Genomic DNA, 22,556 nt, shown 5'->3' on the forward strand with positions numbered 1-22,556 from the left:
GCTTAAGCAGTACTTGAGTAGGAGCCAGCAGTGTCAGCAACTCCAGCATCAAGGCTGCTGTAAATTGAATTGCTGCCTTTTTTTTGTCTCGCTGCCCATCGTGCGGTTTGAGAACAAAATGTTCTCAGAAAGCTTTCTATTCAAGGACCAGAATTATGTTTTTATGTTGGCTGTAAGGGCACCGCGTATCCGCAGTCAATCTATATAAACGGAGGGCTTTTGAAGGAGAAAAATGACTTTGTCATCAGGTCCCTGCTTCTGGAGCTACAGCCTTTGCAGTGACCAGAAAAGGACAGGTTTCACTGACATGTCAGCTGACTGTTTGCAAGCATAGCCTGCAGCAGTCAAATTCAATTCCGTGACTGTTTCCATCACAGAATATCAAACAGTTGGCATTCATCTGACACAAGCAACCAGGACACTCCATGCTAGTGACAAAGAAAGCATGAAGAATGTTGAAACATGCAACCATAATGACAAGTGCAGTCAATTGTCAATTTGGTTCTATTCTAACCAAAAACTTAGATCAGCATTAGGCATTACCAGCTCCATTAGTACATGTGAACTCCAGGTATACCTTGCCACAGTTCTAACCTTGAAATACAAGTGAAATACAATTCAGATGGAAATACACCAGCAAAAATACAATTAAGATGGAATTTAAGTGCTTTTAGGTTAATCATGTTACAATTGAAACAAATTGCTAACTCATTTTAAGAGTAACTTAATTATTAATTTCTGTGAGTGATACTTTTATCTAAAGCAACTCACATTTGTACAGATGGATATTTTACTGGAACAGTCACTGAAATATCTTGCCGAAGGATGCAACAGCAGTGCCAGGATTTCTGAGCCTAGAGCCCTAACCAGTCCTCCACACTGCTGCCTCATAAAATACATTTAAGATTGTATAATAAGCCTCAGCTAGGGCTAGGGTTAGAGTTTCCTTTAGAGTTTCTAAAGTTTTTTAGCATAGGACAAGTCATTTTCTAATGCCTTTCCTTGACGCTTGAATGAAAAATTTAGATTAAGGGCCTTGTAGCCGGTTGTTTTTGGAGAACCAGTTATTCAAGTTCCTGTTCAAGAACACAAAATAAGTCCTGCCAGGAGTGCTTTATTTAAATTCTAGTTTCCCCCAATTGCAATGTCAGAGCCACACTGACAGCAGTGTCATCCAATCAGCAGAGAGAAATGAAAGTCCTTCATATTCTGATTTATCATTCCAAAGTGTCTCTTAGTTACCTGCAGCACAAACAAGTCACAATACAAAGCTAAAACAATGGCGATAACGTGAATACCTCAAGCACCATTTTACACCCTATGTTCTTTGAAAAATGCTTTTCAAAACATCTGAATTCAAGAAAGTAGAACGTTTGTCAAAAACAAGAAGTACCAAAGTTAATTTGATTAAAGCATTTAAGCAAGTTAAATCAGTTAAAATGCAAGTTTTATAACACTGAAATACAATGTAATGTTATAGTGCTGACGTGCTGTAAGATGGATATGAAATGAATAACAGTCCTTTCATTAAAAAAAATAAGTTACCCAGTTTGCAGTTAAAGTATTCCTTTAACTACAAATGATTAAGTAGTAAGTAGGGATTTAGGAAATACAGTATTTAGCATTTTGAAACTACGAATTGTAAAAAATGGTCTCCCACAAGATAGTCACTACGGACTAAAATATTTCCCTTTTATTTTACTTCTTAAAGAAAAGATTTGAACAATTTATATGAGCAGAACTGTACACAGCAAGGAGGTGACGGCCCAGGAAATGTTATGGGGTTTCAGCTGCTAAGCAGCACCGAGCTCCTATAGTTCAGTAATCCAGATTCCTCATGGCTGCGACAGTGGATGACAGTCTTCGGGGAAGGGGTTTGGCCATCTGTCTGAAGTCCTCGGGTTTGGCCTTCAGGAGGGTCACTATCTGCTGCAGCGTGCGAGATGCCTGCAGTCCCAGGGCGTCCATCACATTGCTCAGGTAATCTACAGAGAAACAAGCACCCCCTAAGGAAGACTGATATGCAAAGCAGCACAACTACAGCACTTTTCACACACCTCTAAACCTAAAGCAGTGCTAAGTGCTACACAAGATACATAATAAAGACTATGTGGATAACAGGATCCTGGACTGGCTAAAATGGCGGGCGTCTGGGAGCAGCTAGAACAGTTTGAAGAGGATGGGCCTCATCTCTGCAAGACGTCCAAGAATATGTGTATCGCAATCCCACCCCCCCTCTTCCAACAGGGTTACCTTCACTGGCAATTGAGAGGAGGATAATGCCGTGTGGGTCCAAACTGTGCTGTCTACCAGCTCCTCTGGGTTTCAACAGAACTGAGACCTGAGGGTTGTTCAGGCCAGGAAAGATGGTCAAAGTCTGTCTCAAGATCCTCAAATCAACCATACAATCCCTGTCCCAAGAGAGTCTGTTCATTTGTCTGGGAGTTCCTAATATTTTGTGAGAATCACCCTCTCTTTGTGCCAGTAGCAACACAAACCCTATCATGAAAAATGCCATCTTGTCCTAGTGCGACCTTGTGCCACCTTTTCTTCTGTCCCCCTTCTCCTGCTGCTCCTCTCCTTCTCTTCTCAAGTACCTGTGTGGGGGAGCTGTCTGCTTTCCAAGGCTCATCAATCCCATTTTTACAGACCCCAGCTGTGACCCCTGTGTCCCTTCTTCCCTGAAACCCACAGTCTGTCTTAAGCACTCACATCTAAGTTTTCATCTATCTCTTATTTAAATATTATGATATATGCTTAGCTTTACGGGTAATTAATCTGTGGTTATATATTATACAAATTACATAGAATTGTGTTATAATTATTTGAATTGTGTTACAGTTATTTTATGTAAGGCACTTAAGCTAAAGGCGTCTTTTAAATGCGTGTGTTTCCCTTCATTTTTAGAATGCTGATCCAGGTAGGGACGTTCTCTGCTTACATCGAGTGAACAGAAGTGCTGCCAATCTCAACAAACACAGTCATTCAGTCATGCTTGAAAGTTTGCATAATTTAAGATTTTTAAGCTCAAGTATAATTATTCACCAATTTGAGTGTTTTTAAAGAAATTGTCCATGCAGCAAAATAATACACACAGTATACAGAAATTGTGCAGGTGCAAAAATAAGTGAACCCTTAGTTCTATGACTTACATCAAGGTAAAGCAGGATCAGGTGGGTCAATGACAGAGTGTTAACCAATTAACTGAGATAACCAATTAAATTGAAGATCTGAAAAGATGTGTTAGGGAGGAGCAAACATACAGAAAATAATTGCAAGAAAGTGGGTCAGTTACTCTTCCTACAGTATGAGTCTAGCATCATGCCTCGAACTACGAAAAAGTAGTGGATGCTCATCAATCCGGACAAGGTTATAAAGCCATTTTGAAAAGATTCGGACTCCATAAATCCAATGCTAGGCAAACAGTATACAGGTGGAGGGCATTTAAAACAATGGCAACCCTGCCAAAAGGTGGACATCGTCCTAAAATTTCACCCAGGGCCACAAGGAGAATAATAAAAGAGGTAAAGGGTAATCCTAAAATAAGATCCAGAGATCTAGAAGCCTCCCTACAGTAGCTGCCTCTGAAGTAGTGGTGCATAGATCAACGATAAGAAGAACGCTGAACAGAAATGCCATCTATGGAAGGGTCACCAGGAAGAAGCCTCTTCTGTCAAAAAAGAACAAAGCTGCCAGTCTGACGTTTGCCAGAGATCATCTGGACAAGCCTGAAGAGTTCCGGAAGTCTGTTCTCTAGACAGATTAATCCAAAATTTAAGTATTTGGGTACAACAACAGGGCTCATGTTTGGCGAAGAGCCAACACAGCCTACCACCAACAAAACCTTATCCCTACTGTCAAGCATGGTGGTGGGAGTGTCCTTGTACAGGGCTGTTTTTCTTACTCTGATCCCAGGCAACTTGACATCATTGAGGGAACTGTGAATTCTGACAAATATCAAGGAATTCTTGAGAAGAATGTCAGGCCATCTGTTCGAAAACTCAATCTGGGCACAAAGTGGATGTTTCAACAAGATAACGATCCTAAACATTCAAGTAAGTCCACTAAAGAATGGCTTAGGAAAAAGAGGTTCTATGTTGTGGAAAGGCCAAGCCAAAGCCCTGACCTCAATCCTATTGAAATGCTGTGGCAGGACCTGAAGAGGACTGTTCATGCAAGACATCCTTCAAACCTCACAGAGCTGGTGGAGTTTTACAAAGAGGAGTAGGAAATATCCCTCCAGCAAGATGTCAGAGACTGATAATTGGTAATAGGAGGCGACTGTGTGAAGTTACTGCTGCTAAAGGAGGTGCCACAAGTTACTGACTGAAATTGACTGAATTGACTGACTGAAAATTATTTACTTTTGCACAAAAGAATATCTGGTGACTTGTTAAATATCACAGTCTAATAATCTATGAGTTCAAATATCTTTTTATGTGTGGGAAGTATTTATTTAGGATATTCATTCTATATGTTAATTAAGAGTTCAGGTTCATATAATATCTAAAACATGACCACCTTGAAGGGTTCACAGACTTTCAAGCATGACTGTATGTCATCTTGCTGTGCCCAGAAGATTAATTCCTCATATGTTCTAATTTGCACCTTTAATGAGTCAAAATGAGTTCTGCTGACAGCAGTGTAATGAGTTTCCCTATTCGTGCAAAACCCAACAAAAAACACTACGATTAACCAGCGCATGACAGACAAACTTCAGCAGTTGCATAAGCCTTGAGAGAATTATTTGTAAGGTACATGTACACCCTCACTACATGATTTTTCTAGACACAATCTGCTAGTTTTGTGCAAAACCTAAGAGGGGTTGCACATCAACCCAATTATGTAGTGTTCAGTTTCTTTTTTTCTCAGTCACTAGATACAGATCACACCCTTTCTCTGAACAGTGGCTCAGGTTTCTGGTTGTCAACAGTTATGCGATACATCCCCATGAACACATGAAATGAAATCAGATGAAAGCACATATTCTGTGACATTTCAAATATAGAACATTCTCTGTTTTATATCAACTCACCATCAAGTAGGCATGGTTTTGTAGTATTGAGGTCAACTAAAATTAGAAAATACAACACCTGCAGTGCTGTAAAATACTGAAATTTCAGTGAAAGTTACCATCAGTTTTGAAAGCACATAAAATGATCAGCAAAACTAGCTACTTTTTAAATATTTTGTAGCTGTACCATTATTGCATGTTTGCAATTAAGAAATGCATTCTCTTATGTTTTTCATTGTGTTAACTTTACAAGCACTTTATCCTTTTGAAAAAGCATAAGTGGTATAGTTTAATCTCACAGACCTCAATTAGTGCTAGTGCTAAAAGACCTATATAACCTACTATATAAGCTACTATTGTGCTTTTCAATAGTTAATACACAGTAACACAGCCTGGGAGTAAAAGGTTTGTGAATGCTGTCCAAAGTAAGAAAAAAAGGATTTTTCTTTTTTACCAATGTCGGTGGCAAGCTGTTTGGCTGAGTGAGGGGTGAGTTCAGGAATCTGGAGAATGGCATCACAGTAGGTCTGCATCGTTGCTCTGGCAATCGAACCCAGCCAATAGTCTGCGATGTTATCCAGCTCGGGCAAGTCATCAGCTACTCAGAGTAGATAGGAATGACTTAGTTTACTGAGACATCACAGCAGTTTACAGAGATACCTGGATACTTTTTATTAAGTTCTCATTTATACATTTGTGTTGTTTTTCCAAATCCTTCCAGACAGCTCTTATCTGAAGGTACTGTGTGCTACAGTTTAGTTATGGTCACCTGATCCTTTAAAATCCATGTTTATTTTCCCCTTGAGGCCAGTCACACTAAAAATCACCTCAAAACACCATTAAATTACCAGCAACCTTATCACCTTGCATCTCACAACTGGCAACCCACTGAAGTTAAGCAAGTGTGAGCCTGGTCAGTACCTGGATGGGAGACCTCCTGGGAAAAACTAAGGTTGCTGCTGGAAGAGGTGTTAGTGGGCCAGTAGGGGGCACTCACCCTGCAGTCTGAGTGGGACCTAATGCCCCAGTATAGTGATGGTGACACAATACTGTAAAAAGGCGCCATCCTTCAGATGAGACATAAAGTCGAAGTCCTGACTCTCTGTGGTCATTAAAAATCCCAGGGTGTTTCTCAAAAAGAGTAGGGATGTTACCCCAGTATCCTGGCCAAATTTCTCATTGTCCTTAACCATTCATGGCCTCCTAATAATCCCCATGTCTGAATTGGCTTCATCACTCTGTTCTCCTTCCCACTGAGAGCTGGTGTGTGGGGAGTATACGGGCGCACTTATGCTGCCTGTCACGTCATCCAGGTGGGGCTGCACACTGGTGGTGGCAGAGGGGATCCCCATGACCTGTAAAGCTCTTTGAGTGGAGTGTCCAGAAAAGCACTATATAAGTGTAAGCAACTTTTTGTATAAAACAGTGTCCTCCCTGGCTGGGGAATTAAGCTAGCACAGGACACTGACAACACCACAGAATTATCAGCACCATGCAATAACCAGCTGAGCCACTCAGCTCCCTTCTAAGCTGATATTTAACCAAACTATGCAAGATCCGATAGGGTGGGGCTGGGTGGTTTGGTGTTTAAGTACTAGAAGGAAGAGAGCTTGGAGGCTCACTGATCACTGAGGGAACAGAGGACCAAAGTGGGGGCTGCTGACCCCGGTAGCCCACTGTCCACTACGCTGAGCTCACAGGGCTGAAGGCGTTACCTTGCTCAGGGGGGAAGGGCAGCTTCCCTGCGTGCAGCGCGAGCTCCAGAGCCGGGTCCTCCTGCGTGACAAAGGGCTCCAGATGCAGTGGGAGTGACATAATGTACTGGCCAATCTGTGGAACAAAGGCACACCAGCGGGTTTTGGTCCTGAAGGATATACTGTATCTCACAATGTGTTCAACCCTACAGACTCTACCTTCAACCTCTTCTGCATATCTAATGAGATGAGTGGCCAGCCCTGGCCCTGGAAAGTCACAATCCAGCAGGGTCTAGAGGATACCCTTGAGTAATCAATTTCCAAATAATGGGAACAACTTCTTTTTAACTACAGGTACGTAGGCAGGTGATTCATGCAATCAAGTCATTTAGAGAAACAAAATGTACATTCCTGAAATAATCCAACCAAATTAACAGTCTAAAATGATCAATAACTGTGCCAAGGTTTTACAAAATGATGATTTAAAGATGACCAGCTCAAATGTGGCTATTCAGGGTTGGCCACCCCACATATATCCTGACAGGATGTGCTGTAAGGCTTACAAGACAATATTGACTCAAGCTCCAGAACTTGAGCCAGCTCTGCTTAATATTTTAAACACTGCCATCTGGTGGATTACAGCATTTACATGTGGCTTGCTTCCTATGTCACAGACAAAAAAAAAAGTGTTTTTTTAAAGGGCACCCCTTTTACTGCTAATACTACAAATCTGAACATAAATCTACATATTAACACTGAATCCCCTTTTTGTCTGAAAATCAATAGAAGTAATAAGTAGTAATTTAGGAGACAATCTAACCCAGAGAGATTTACTGACACTAGAGGTGGAGCTACTGTATGTCTCAAGTACTCCTGCTGCAGAGCTGCTTACAACAGATGTATATATAGTATTCATTGAATTTGATACATTGGCTATATTCAAAAGGATACCATATCCATACAGCACACAGCATTGCTGTTTTTTATAGAACTTCTTAAAACGCAGAGCAATTCTTTTTGAATTATGAGCTACCTACTGTCACGGTATAACTTATTTTAACCAACAAAGATAAATGGCTGTTTCATGTCAATTCATCAAGCAAGAACAAAAGATTAGGAAGCAAGAGTGCACGACACATTCCTATTCCTTGGCTGTGCGTTTTCTCTGTCCCAATCCTAATGTCCACCTTGGGGAAGACCTGAACAAGCCCCAGTGTGATAAAGCACTGGTGCAAACGCTGGCACGCTCACATTAGTGATGTACTCCAGAGGGGACAGGCTGAACGTCGGCAGGTCTTCTGTGAGCGTCTCGCCTGTGCCACTAGAGCTCCAGCTCTGTTGACAAGGAAAAAATAGCCAGGATGTGATAAACTCAGACGGGCTGTCCAATTGACAATCATGAAGAATGAGCGTCATATAGCGGTTGGTTTTGATACAAATAGAAAAGGGACTACTGTATGTAGTGTATACCACACAGACAATATGACACACCAGTGGGAATTGTTAGGATATACCACTACCAGCATTTCCACCAATGATGTGCCCTGTGCTGTGTCTGGTCATAGTGTAGACTTGACCAGACTTGACTTATGTCCCATCTGCTAGTCTATCATATGTATTTGTTCCTCTGTGAACAGTTTTCACAATTGAGGGGTCAGAATAGCCTGATTTTCTGAGCAACATACAGTAAATCGCTGACCATAGGAGATATTAGGTTCTCAAAGGGCCGGTGTGCCAATCATTCGCACATGGTATTCGCGTAGCTCTTATGGAAATAAACGGGTTGAGTTCAAAGAAATCCAATTCATTCCCTAGAAAGCTGCTGTCCAAGACAACAGAAATGTTCTCCTACCTCCATCCTGTGGACGAGGGAGAGCTGGTGTTTGATCTGGAGGAAGACGGCATCAAAAGCCAGCTGGTGGGCCTGCTGGTTGAGCCGGGCAAGAGCCGCGCGGGGCTCTGCCAGCAGGCTGGAGTTACCGGTGCCTTTCTCCTGCAACAGCCGAGGAAACACTTTCATGAGCAGCTGTGACAGCAAGGCACAGAGAGCCGCAAAGGACAGGTATGGACCAAAACCTTGTCAGGGGAGCTACTATAGTAAGTTATATCTGTTGTGCAGGGCTAAATCTGACTCTACGAAGAACCACGAAGTACAATAAATGTTTGAAGTAGCAACCCACTAATTCAATGATTATTCTGTGTGTTGGGGTCATGAACTATTAAAAACAACTACTGAACTGACAATTACAAATGCCATGGCTGGGAAAGAATGGGGTCTCTTACCTTTAGGTTATAGAGCATCTCCATAAGGCTGGCATGCTCTGCCGCACTGCCCTTCAGTAAGTAATTATACTCTTGCCATGGGTTTCTGGTGGAGCTCTTCCTGTCTGCAGAGCTGGCCTCCTGTATTCCAGCAAGAGTGCGGGGACTGTAGGAGTCAGACAAGTGCTTCCCTGCAGTGGACAAGATCCTGCACACACACAGAGCCTCAATACACAGTATCAGCCTTAGTTCGCTCACCCAAGACCAGTGTGTTATAAAAGTCCTTCAGAACATTTGAATGAATAGAGTTGAAAAGACTGGATAGACAAGATCTGACACATTTCATATGTGTTGAGGGAAACCAGAGGAAACACAGTATTTTTTAAACAATCACTGGCATTTTAGATTTTTTTCTATGTAGAACAAAAACTATTTTTAGGCAGAACAAAATGAGTCAACCGGTGTCATGAAAAAGCAGATAAGAAGAATTCATTTACATACAAAAAGAATTTGAATGTTAAACTGCTACTCACCTGTTCGCTAACTGCTGCTCGTAAGCCCCGCATTGTCTCTGTAATTCACCGCATGTTGCAATGATTCTGGAATTCAAGAGAAGGCAATATAAGAACAAGCAGGCCTGTTATTTCCTTAACATAAGGTAAGGTTTGTTACTCTTAGCAGTAGAGGAAGCAGAAACTGAAATTCTTGCAAATGGTCTTACAACATTTCCCTTTTGAAGTGGTCTGTCTCAAAATTAATTATACCTTTTATCTAACTGGTACAACAATTCATTGATAATTACAGACCATGTATTACAATGAGAATACTGGTCCACAATGTGCACGCTGCAACATTCATATACTTAGAATAAACATAAACACAGTACATCAATAGAGTGTTACTTTATGCCTCACAACACAATCCATATCTGTGAATGGAAACCAAAGAGCAGGTCAATGCTTGCATTTCAACTCTTAACTAGACATACCTGACTGAGTTCTGAAAAGCCGTCCAGTCTTCCCGAAACAGAGAAGTATTTGGTATATCTTCCAGTTTGCACTTCTTTCTAATAGACTGCAGCGTAGTAGAAAAATCAGAAACATATCTGGAGGAGGAGAATATTGTCATGTTAATACAAATATTGCAGCATTATTGGATCTAGTTTTCAGGGAGGAATTAACTAAATCTGTCAGTTTCCACCCACTTCAAATTCCAGTTCTCATTTCCCTTGAATTTACAGATTCTCTCACTTCCTAATTGAACATAACATAGCATCTCTTTTGTAAGCAAGTGACAAATGTGTACTGGGCATTAGATAAAGCCAGTTTGCAGGACAATCTAGTCTAAACCAAGCCTCTAATTTTCATGCCTGGAAATTAAAGTGGCAGTGAGAGGATTAAACGGATTATAAATTCCTTCTATTTTCTGAATTTCCATTTAATTGTCACCTTATACTTTGGAAGATGGCAAACGTAGCTCCAATACCATACTGCACTCACTGCAAGAGCAGCCATGGCCAGCCCTGTTCATGGATATTTACAACAAAAGGGTCATAGGAAATCGAGCTTGCCAAAGCTGCATGCATAAAAGAATTTCCAGGTAAAGCTCTTCCTAGAATCTAGCTGTCTGGTACCAGTGCACAGCAACCATTACAGCTGCCACTTTCACCACTAGAGCTGCTTTCTGTACTTCGTGGTACTAAATATACTAAAACTATACTAAATGCCGACCACTTCTGCGGTAATACAAACGTCACAAGGATAATTCTGTGGAAGGGCTCTGTATGGTGGAGTCCCACCATACCCGCCAGTCTCTTACTTGGTAAAAAGAGCCCTCAAGGCCCGAAGCAGCCCGCATACGCCTAAGCCATCAGTTAACTTGATGCAGCGGTCCACAGACGCATTGGCCAAGCCAAACAGCTTGTTTACAGAGTGACTCAGTTCCTGCACACAATCTATCACCTCCCCACGCTCCTGAGCAGAGGAAGAAGATGGAAATCAGTCAGTTCACCTAGAACCACATAAAGGAGTAACTGTTGCCAAACTTCAGTATAACAAAGTAAAATACAGCTTCACATGGGCAAATATAGGCATTGAAGGGCAAGTATAATGCAAAGGCCAAAAAGGTACAGTTTTCCATTTTCATTTCCCAGTCCTATTGCAGACAAGATGTACACAGAGCTGTAGTGTTTACACCAGAGGCCTGACCATGCAAATGTGTTCAGGGTCATGATATGTATTTGTATTCTGCATCCAAAACAACTTAACTCTTTTATAGTCGCAAGAATAAAGACTTTCTGCACTTTATCTGTTTTTATCTATGCTGACAACATCAACAAAATCAACATCTATAATCCTGTCTATAAATCAGAAACATCGACCTTCCAAGAAAAATACTTGCAGTGAACTGAAACAGACTAGATTCCTGCTTGTATGTTACATTCTAACATGTTAAATTCAAATCATCATCAGAAAGGACTTACCAGGGGCACAGCACTAATCTGAATGAGCAGGTTGGACTCTTCCAGCTCACCGTACTGCAGCTGGTATTGCTTGTATGGCCCATACACTGCTGTGACCAGCTCACTCACTTTCACCAAGTTCAGGTCACCTGTGGTGGCAAAAACAGCAGTTCACAATTTGGACTGAAAACCTTTGCTTATTTCAAGAGACATCATCTTACCTTGTAAAGCACAGGCTTAGACAACAAAGATAAATATTCTTATAAAAACACAAAATGGAGAACGAATGGGAGTGTTTTCTGTGTGACAAGCACTTCTTAATCATGTGATTGCTGGACCTCACACATTATGTGAGAAGGTAAGTACCACTTACACCTGTTCACATCATAAAGTATCCTTTACCTGAATAAACATCAGCCTGAATTGCCCCAAATGCACAGAATTCATTGCTCTCTACCCGGGGTATACAGTATATGTGAACACAGAAGAAAAAGTTCTGGGATTTCACTTAAATCCCAGAACTTTATAAAGTGTAAACAGAATATCTTGCAATTAGAATTCAGATCACTTGCTTTTATTATATTGTATTCCAGAGCTTTTGTTTTGTCTAGTTAGAAGACTGTAGCCAATGGTCATCTGAAAACTTGTACTTGACTGGCACAAGAAAGTTTAGGATCTTGTAGGAATACTCCCAGAAAATGACTTTCCCAAGCAAAAGAGCAACAGAAATATTGGGATACACAAAAGTATTTTTGTATTTCCTTTTTAATTTGGAATCCGCAGTTATTTCTTCCTCTTTTTCAATCTCCAAGTCGGAAACAGACTAAACATTATCCTGTCTAACTGCAAAACCAATGCAACCACCAGGAGAGATGAAGACATTGCATATGCAAATTATATCTCTCTAACCAAGCTGCTTCTGAAACCTGCAATCCTGGAACTTCAACAGCTGAGGTTTAGTATCTACTTAAGAGTGGATTCAGAAGATTTGTGTCACATGTGCTGAGGTTTCTTGTGATTGTTTGAGGAGGTCTCCCAAGCAAACTGGCAGCCCCAACTCTGTGTCACTGCTAGGCTAGAATTGCAATGCTGACCTTGATGCAAATCTGAAATATTAAACTGTATTCTGGCACTTGGATTACGGTATCACATTTACCAAGGTGAGGCAACATGGCAGCTTCCAGCCCCTTTCCAAAATGCGCAGCCGTCTCGTACAGTTCCAGCAGCACCTCCAGCTTCTCCTCTTGCCCTGTGCGCTCTATCGTTGTGCTGAGGCACACTGGGATTGAGGGTACCATGGCACCCAGGGTTTGTATCAGCAGAACTGTCACCACCTCGCTGGGATTCCTAAAAATCTGTTTGGAGCAAAGTAATTGATACTCTGAGGATAGTCATACACACCATTCATAATGAACTAAAAAATTATCTGTCATGAAAGAACTGACTCAAATTTGCATTCATGTCTTCTTTTTTAAAGTAGCTTAATGCACTGGAAACATTATATGACATAATGGACATAAACAGAAAGGATTCTGCTAACTAAAAACAAAACTAAGGAAGAATGCTAGGAAAACTATGAAGATCTTCTAAAATATGACCAAACATTTCAGTCACATTTCATGTGGCTTTAAACCTGAATTTAAATGGATTAAGCCTTCCATTCAGATTTCATTTTCCAGCGGCTGGCATGGGCACCATACCTGGCTGCACCACTGCAGCTGGGAGTGCCAGGTAGACAGGAGGGTGTCATAGAACTCTGCCAGCTGCCTGCTGAGGGTCATCTCGCTCTGACACAGGTCCTGCCAGGAGCTCACCAACAGACCCTGGGGAGCACGGGGAAGAAAACGCGCTAAGACAAACCAAACCCTTTCCCTCTTATTTAAAGTGGACTTAATGTAATTCACCTTTGTTCAATTTAAAAATCGCCAATGAGCTCAACTCATTGTGACAACCCTCGCACTAGCACAGGAGAGATGACGGCCAGTCCATCGGCACTTTTCTCTCCAGCGGCATCTGGGCATCGCACAGAGGGCAGGTGAGACTCTCACCAATAACTGCATATTACCAGCAAGTCACTAGGATGGCTGCTAGGTGAAAAGCAAAAGATACTGTGATAGCTCAGGCCACCTAGCGCTAGTGGTGCTCTGTTGATTGAATGCTTCCACTTGGGGAATCCCCAGTAATAGTTAAAAACACAAGTTACATTTTGTATTGCAAAGTCTGAAGTATAGAGCCTAATAGGTGTTCCAAGTGTGAAGTTTCATTTTGAAACATAATTTAAGAGCGTGATATTGATCTGGGTGTTTCTCAAATGTGTATTTGCTTGGCAATATAGGCAGCACTTTTGTTTAACAAAGGGTGGTGGGTACATACAGTAGGATAAGCTACCCATTACCTAATTGATTAACTACTGGCAACCAAGCTCAATTGGTCCAACTGCATCCTCTTGTTTGTTACCTTGTTACAGTATTTTCATAAAATTGCATTAAGAACCTTCACTGAAATATTTAGTGAAATGTAACATCAACCTGTCAGGTGCAGACTTGTCCCAGACATTGATCTAAACACCCAACAAAAAACTACAAAATATTGTGACCTACAAAAAACCATTCTGACTTTCTGAGCATTCATTCTGACCATTCAGAGACTGAACATGATATGGCGTTACACTACTACCACAGCCTTTAGCACCAAATAAACGTGACACAGTTGATAGAAATTCTTTGAGCAATAAAATTAGGTCCAAAAAGCAGTTAAAGAGAAGTTAAAGAAGAGAGAATGCATGGAATTGATTGGAAGAGAAGAAAAACTCAACAGCATTGCTTTTAACCTGAACCTAAATTAAATAAGTTTCATAACGATAAAAAGTAAAGCTGGCTAACCTTATGACACTTGTAGTAGTAGGCGAGGAGTTGGGGCATCCTGTCAATCTCTGTGAAGACTTTCACAAACAGTTTGGCTTGATCTAGCAAGAAATACAGATCAGTAAGACCTAGTAACATCACATAATGAAGTTTAACCCTAGAACACTATGTACTGATGTCTTCATGCTGTTTCTACCCTAATCATTTAAAGTCCACCCATAGACTATATTGTCTATGTCTATATTGTTCCTGATTTCTCTATCAACAAACCCAAAAGGCTTCAGCTTGGCGGAATGCTCCTGCTGGGTTAATTCCTGGTTGTTCCCCAGTGCTGTGATCTTTACACCAGCTTCTTGTGAGTTAAGATACAAAATGTTGTTAGCTACACCATCTTAACAATCTGTCATTTTCATGACTTGAGACCAAGGACTAGTTTTGTGCCATCCCAAACATTTCATGCATAAAACATTTTAACTACTAGATGTTCATTTTTTTCTACAGTAGCCTTAATCAGATATAAAGAGAGCAACTTAAAAGAAAATATTATTTATTTTAAAATGTCACTATATTTTATTGGCAACACAACTTGAGTTTGAAATTTAGGTTTGTCATTTTTTCTGCTATTCCCACCTGAATTGAGAGAGCCCCTTCACACTAATCCCTACCCTGCCATTGGTGGCTCAGAGTCAGTTGCCTGCTGATCTTTGGGGACTCCTGGTCACAGCGGGCTAGTGACATGACCCGTGGCTGGACCTTGTCATATCCTGGAATCACCAAGTTCAGCCTTTTCCCTCCTGAGCTACCTTCTTGCATGTTCAAGTTTGCTAGTTTCAGCTCAGTATTATTGCGCCGCAGTGATGTATCTGTTTTGCTACCAGTTTTTTTTCCAGTTGCTGCACTCCTCATGTGAATGATCATAATAGGTCTCTGTGAGACTTATTAAATGAGACTCTTACAGCAATACCATTCTCCTAGTACTCTCAAGAGCCCTTGTGCCAGGGGGCATGTTTTGCAGTGTTGTGTTTAATCTCAATTGGGCTGTATGGATCAGGAATGATTTGAAATCTGGTGTCCGACAACCATACACACCATTAACATATTGGATAATTTATGCAAGTCATTTATATCACTAGGCCTTTATCATTTACATGCATTCATATTTATACTCCCTTCTCAAATGCTGCAGGAGATCTCATCTGGATTACGATAAACCCTAAATGTGCCAAATTAGAAAACAAGTCAGAGTCCAGAACAAGTCAGAATGTTCTCTGTGTGACTGAGCTAAATCAGCATTTACAGTGGTGTGAAAAAGTGTTTGCCCCCTTCCTGATTTCTTATTTTTTTGCATGTTTGTCACACTGAAATGTTTCAGATCATCAAACAAATTGAAATATTAGACAAAGATAACACAAGTAAACACAAAATGCAGTTTTTAAATGAAGGTTTTTATTATTAAAGGAAAAAAAATATCCAAACCTACATGGCCCTGTGTGAAAAACTGATTGCCCCCTAAACCTAATAACTGGTTGGGCCACCCTTAGCAGCAACAACTGCAATCAAGCGTTTGCGATTAACTGGCAATGAGTCTTTTACAGCACTGTGGAGGAATTTTGGCCCACTCATCTTTGCAGAATTGTTGTAATTCAGCCACATCGGAGGGTTTTCAAGCCTTAACCGCTTTTTTAAGGTCATGCCACAACATCTCAATCGGATTCAGGTCAGGACTTTGACTAGGCCACTCCAAAGTCTTCATTTTGTTTTTCTTAAGCCATTCAGAGGTGGACTTGCTGGTGTGTTTTGGATCATTGTCCTACTGCAGAACCCAAGTGCGCTTCAGCTTGAGGTCACGAACAGATGGCCGGACATTCTCCTTCAGGATTTTTTGGTAGACAGCAGAATTCATGGTTCCATTTACCACAGCAAGTCTTCCAGGTCCTGAAGCAGCAAAACAGCCCCAGACCATCACACTACCACCACCATATTTTACTGCTGGTACCTGTATGATGTTCCTTTTCTGAAATGCCGTGTTACTTTTACGCCAGATGTAATGGGACACACACCTTCCAAAAAGTTCAACTTTTGTCTCGTCAGTCCACAGAATATTTTCCCAAAAGTCTTGGGGATCATCAAGATGTTTTCTGGCAAAACTGAGACGAGCCTTTATGTTCTTTTTGCTCAGCAGTGGTTTTCGTCTTGGAACTCTGCCATGCAGGCCATTTTTGCCCAGTCTCTTTCTTATGGTGGAGTCATGAACACTGACCTTAACTGAGGCAAGTGAAGCCTGCAGTTCTTTGGATGTTGTTGTGGGGTTTTTTCTGACCTCTTGGATGAGTCGTCGCTGAGCTCTTGGGGTAATTTTGGTCGGCCGGCCACTCCTGGGAAGGTTCACCACTGTTCCATGTTTTTGCCATTTGTGGATAATGGCTCTCACTGTGGTTCACTGGAGTCCCAAAGCTTTAGAAATGGCTTTATAACCTTTTCCAGACTGATAAATCTCAATTACTCTTTTTCTCATTTGTTCCTGAATTTCTTTGGATCGCAGCATGATGTCTAACTTTTGAGGATCTTTTGGTCTACTTCACTTTGTCAGGCAGGTCCTATTTAAGTGATTTCTTGATTGACAACAGGTGTGGCAGTAATCAGGCCTGGGTGTGGCTAGAGAAATTGAACTCAGCTTTCCAAAGATGTGATAAACCACAGTTGATTTATGTTTTAACAGGGGGGGCAATCACTTTTTCACACAGGGCCATGTAGGTTTGGATTTTGTTTTTCCCTTAATAATAAAAACCTTCATTTAAAAACTGCATTTTGTGTTTACTTGTGTTATCTTTGTCTAATATTTCAATTTGTTTGATGATCTGAAACATTTCAGTGTGACAAACATGCAAAAAAATAAGAAATCAGGAAGGGGGCAAACACTTTTTCACACCACTGTATCTGCCAATGAAACTCGCAGCCCCTATACTGTAGCTCTACAGGAAAGGGGTTCCAGACCCCAAGACAAGAAAGCATGATGCTCCATAACCACTCACCAGTTGACTGTGAATTAAATGTAGCAACAATCTGTGGGCTGGCTAAAGCCTCCAGTCTGTTTTTCAGCGCTTCTAAGTGAACACACTTCTCTGAGTAATCAGGGGTGTCTGCAAGCATTGCCAGACTGCTCGTCATGCTGGTCAGCTTGGAGGAAATAACACTCAAGTCCTGCAGGGGAAGCAGAAACACGGTCTCTCACTTTCCAACAGAGTGCTTTAACGAGGGCAGAGATTCATGTTTGGACTTTTTGAAAATCTGCAACGTGGCAGGATCAAGTGATAAAGAAATGGTCAAAAACACCTTTGACACCTTTTTCCCATTCATTAATTTTTCATTTTCTTACGGTAAATATAATTATAATCATCTGCTAGACTATAAAAAAGCCTGAAACAGGACGTGACAAAAAAGTAATAATTTTCTAACCTCACAGACAACCACAAAATGATATTATTTAAATTTAAAAGTTCTATATATATTACAGTTTATATATCTGAACAGACAATCTACACATGACAGCCTCAGAATACTCAATTATAAAGTGAAACAAGTGAGTTTCCTATTCTGGGAAACTTCTGTAAAGTGGAAAGTTTGTTAGGTTTAATTCAATTTCAGGGAAAACTGGTTATGTTTCATTTGCTTTCAGGACTGCTGCAAGATGCCCACGCCCAACCTCCCTTGGATGACATTCACCTGTGTCTTGAAGGTCTCTTCAATGTCCGCACTCAGAGTGCTCCACTTGTCAGCCTCCTGCAAAGCCTCTGCAGCCAGCTGCATCCGGGATTTCACCTGATCGATCTCCACCAGCACCTTGGACACAGAGATATACCACTTTCAGTTTCTCCTACTGAAAAGAGAAAGATTCTGCACTCACACAGACAAAATGTTTTTTTTTATATTTTTGGAAAGCATGTCCAACAACGTCACTACATTATTACATGCCCAGCATCCTTCTTCTCTAGGACCAGACAGAGATCAAACCCTCTCAGCACCTTGCTCAAACCACCGAAGCTTTCTAGATTGCCCTCTAAGATGCATGCATGTAAATATTTCTTTCCTTCTTTCTTATTTTTAATGTACACCTGAGAAAATGTTCTGCAGCCGATATGTTGTGTATTTTATTATTTTTACTTTTTGGTGTGGAAGTATCCTCAACTACCTCTAACACTATCTAAAGGGTGAATGCCAACTCTCAGATGCCGAACCTCTCAGTCCTCCAAGCTGAAAAATGTTATTTAGCATTTTTACACAGAATTTAGAGCCTTTTCTATTTTTACCTTTTCAATGAAATTTACTGGCACTGTTTTCTTCAATATTATGAAAATACTATTCTTTGAAAAACTATACTAGTGGTTTAGGCACCTAAACCCACAAAGCCGCAAGTTCAGGCTATATTACTATGAAAAGCTCTGGGAAAAAATGAAGAGTAGCAATTTCAGTCAAGATTTCTGAAAGATAGCCTGTTCCTGAGAAGACTATTGGTAATGACATATCCAGCGGTTCAGGCAACATTCGTAGTTTCATTCTAATGTGAAAATCTGGCAGTAGAATTGATCACAAATGGCTTTCAACATCTAAATAAAACAATGTAATTAAGTATAATGATCAATGAAAAAGGGAGATCATTCAGACCTCTTTTAGCAGTATTATTTGAATGGATCAGCTTTACTGATCCACATGCTAAACAGGATACAGATCACAATGACACCAAAGATCTCACTGTTTCTATATATGGCCTGACCACAGCTGTGCTTTGATGCACATTTTCAAATTTCCTCTGTTCTAGATTTTCGGTAACTTGTCAAAAGATAACATGAGTGCCTGCAAAAATAGCAGTCACAGCCGAGTTCACCCTGTGACTTCAGTTGACCTTAGATTGCAAGATTTTCTTTTTTCTGTATCAGGACTAACCCACAAAAAGGGATTCACTGTATTATTACACAAATAGTACAAGATCCAATTAAAACATTGTTTTAAAATATAACTAACATGTACCCACTAGCAATGAGAGGTAAAAAACCGACCAATTAGCTACATAATTAGAAGGAAACCACAGAACCTATGAACAGAAAAGGACTCACTAGCAACCTTGTGGTAAAGATGGATCTACAAAGTTAATCATACCTGTATAGCAAGTATAAAGTAATTGTGTCTTGACATTAAATACACACTTGTAGCTCAACCAAATCACTGGAACAACTCTAGAGTCTAAGACACTTCTATGAATCAAGATCAATGTCGGAGTACAGGTGGTTAAAGACAGATCATACAAACAGCAGACTTCTAGTGGCACTTTTAAAAAGGCTATGATTGTGTTGTGTATACTGATGAATGTAAATGGAAAATTTCCTACATGGGGTTAAACAATCTTACATTGGGGGTCCTGGTCCTCATGCCCTCTCTGATCTTATTTAAGTGAATTAGTTTTTTGCACAGAACAGCTATTTCGGATTTAAATCAGGTGCCATTTTAAAATTACCCATAGTACAAGTCTTACAAGATTCTAGGCCTTTTGCCTATTTCTGATGGACAAAAGATGACACAACGATTGGTCCAACATTTATTTAGTGATTTCATTTTACTTAGTGACCCCAGGTCATTTAAAAATCCTCTTTGACAAAACTTTTAGGACCTACAGGAACACATCATCAGTATTGGGATTCACTCCTCGGTAGTACAGTACCTGCATGGACTGGACTGTGTCCTGTTCAAATTTTCTTATGTCTTCCTTCACCAGGACCATCTGCTCCTTCAGGAAGGAGGCCTCCTGCTTCAGAGCCTCGACATCCCTCAGCACCCTGGGCATGTTCTGCAGGGCCTGGTTGCTGCTCTCTGTGCAGACCCAGGGGAAACAACCTTTCACAGCAATGCTTAGAACAAGGCCAAAGCCCACCTCCAAGCTCTGGTGTGCCTCACAAGCTGCAGATGCCCACTGCAGACAGGTCTGTCGTATCAAACCTACAAATTGAATGCTTCCTGCCAAGGATCACACTAAGCATGACTAATTTAAGCCAATTATTGAATCAATTTATTGAGAAAGAACCTCCGTGTAATGAGTAATAAGAGAGAAGAGGTTCTGTAGCTTTCCAGCACCAGTTTGAAGTTCTTACAACCTTTTTCACAATACACAGTATAATGGGCATATTTGAATGTGAGCTAATTTAACTGAACCTAATTTCTATTTGTACTTAATGTTATTTTAATCTTCCTATTTTTCAGTTTGTTTAGCAGATTTTGCAAAGCACGTCCACAGTAGGCTAACTCTTCATGAACTGCCACTGCAGTTTTGTGAACATTTTTTGTGCTTTGTCATTGTTGACTACAAAACCTTCAGGGCCAGCATGAGGAGTGAAGAACTCCGATCTAGAAAAACCAAGTGGGTGCATGCTGGAGTGGCACCAAAGTCAATGCTGTTGTTAAATGCCTACTACCTTCAATGGCGTTGTTGACCTCCTGAATGAAGAGCTGAAGCTTCATCACCAGCGTGGCAGCATGCCCATCTGCCTTCCCGGGAGCCTCCTTCTGCACCATCCGGAATGCCCCGTTCACCCACTCCTTCACGTCAAAGTCATCGTCCAGAAACTTCGAAAAGTCCATTGCTGCTGGCTCTCAAACGCTACACCTTAGAAGGATGCCGCTCACAACACATTCCGTTACCCAATGCTCTCTGCTGCTGAAGTGCTTGGGTTTTCTGTAATTTTCAAAATCATTAAAAAAGGGACATGATATGAAACAGCTCAAAGGTGCAAAGCATACTGAGAGCAATGTCTGAGCAGAAAACGTCTTTGCTATCCTCTCTTCTGGTATTTAACTCTAAATTACTGAAGCTCATCAAAACCTTTTTGAAAAATTTATTTTCTATTTATACATAAATATTGTATATAGGCCTAATTATACTGCTTCCTGGAACAATGTAATTTGGGTATGTCATCAGAATTAACTCTTAATAACACACCACGTACACTGTTCTCAATGAGCAGGTGTCTGGAAACTAAGCAACTGACAATATGCAGAATTAATGATTGGTATTATGAAAGAATTCAACCTCTGTCTGTTTATCTTTAACTGGCAACCCATTAAGAGCTGTTTACATTTAAACAAGTACAGGAAATCAAGTTTGTAAGTTGAATACAGCAGAATTCTGTAGGACAAATTCAGAAATTAGTTCAGTTTGAAATTCAATAAAGCTCAATAACTACTGTAGGTTCTGCAAGAAACAGGATCACTGCTCTACATAGTGCTCAACAATAAAAAAGTAAAATACACTGTTGATCGTGTTGAATAATAACAGTTAATAAACTGTGGTCACTTGTCTATAGGCTAAAGAGAAGGAATTATACACGACGCATCTGGAAATACTTCTGTATTCGAGGTGCGTCACTCATAGTATATCCATACCAGTCCGGTTCAGTAACTGTAAGTGCCTCACAAAATTTAACTTTTCGTTACTACGATAACACTTAAAAAATAGAAACTGCAGGTACATCCATTAACACACGGACAAAAAACAATGGAGAGGTAGATACTTTAAGCACAAGTTCAAAATGGAATTAAGTCTGAAAATTGAATGTTTCCAAAACAGCTTTCAGCAACACGGCTGCAAATAAGAATTTAAAGATTATGTGATCTCCCAATTTCAAACATTTCCACAAGACCAGAACAAAAGCCTTTCCGCTTTCTTCGGTTTGTAAACTGTATGGGCTGTAGGTATTTTATTTCGAACTACCTTGTCAGTGTTTCAGTGCTTCAGCGAATTCTGTAGTACCATCAGAGGTCTAGAGACGAAAATGGAATAAATTATCCAAGACAACGAAATTAGCATAACAACTATGTAAAGTTCGATCAATGCAACAGCTTCAGCCAGAATTAAGTGACAGATAAGCCTGACTTTCTTGAGAAGTCCTTAATAAATGTTAATTTTTAAAAAATCTGTCAGCTTCCACGTCTTTGACAGCTACTTCCTGAACACGTTAAAGCAAGAGTACTGAGAAACAATGTCTCGGTCTCTTTGGTTCCAGTTACTGAATACAGGATCCGGTATAAATAAGCTAACCTCCAGTTTATTTAATTTTTAAAATCTCCGAAAGTATAACATTGTATATATGTTACATACAATTATATTTCTTATTATTTCGATTTTGCGGCAAATATACAAAACCTACAACATGGTTGACGTGGCTGTGTGTTGCAGGTATTTTGGTCCGACTAGCGCACGTTTATTACTTCATCGG

At 40.5% G+C, this 22,556-nt stretch overlaps 1 protein-coding gene across 1 annotated transcript; it reads right to left on the reverse strand.

Annotated features, from left to right (window-relative positions):
• Positions 1–1,666: 1,666 nt before the first annotated feature.
• On the reverse strand, positions 1,667–22,309 carry cog7 (component of oligomeric golgi complex 7). Its single transcript, XM_088936834.1, has 18 exons — positions 22,052–22,309; positions 20,757–21,016; positions 20,009–20,157; positions 18,019–18,135; positions 17,328–17,496; positions 14,314–14,396; positions 13,132–13,254; positions 12,588–12,786; positions 11,453–11,580; positions 10,789–10,943; positions 9,959–10,075; positions 9,504–9,569; positions 8,992–9,178; positions 8,561–8,701; positions 7,960–8,043; positions 6,730–6,844; positions 5,469–5,612; positions 1,667–1,985 (listed from the first exon to the last, which is right to left on the reverse strand). The coding sequence occupies exons 2-18, from the start codon at positions 20,920–20,922 to the stop codon at positions 1,819–1,821; spliced, it is 2,310 nt and encodes a 769-aa protein (XP_088792960.1). The 5' UTR covers positions 20,923–21,016; positions 22,052–22,309; the 3' UTR covers positions 1,667–1,818.
• Between the last annotated feature and the right edge of the window lie 247 nt (positions 22,310–22,556).

Source organism: Atractosteus spatula, chromosome 18, assembly GCF_055471065.1.
Source record: "Atractosteus spatula isolate fAtrSpa1 chromosome 18, fAtrSpa1.hap1, whole genome shotgun sequence".
NCBI lineage: Eukaryota > Metazoa > Chordata > Actinopteri > Semionotiformes > Lepisosteidae > Atractosteus > Atractosteus spatula.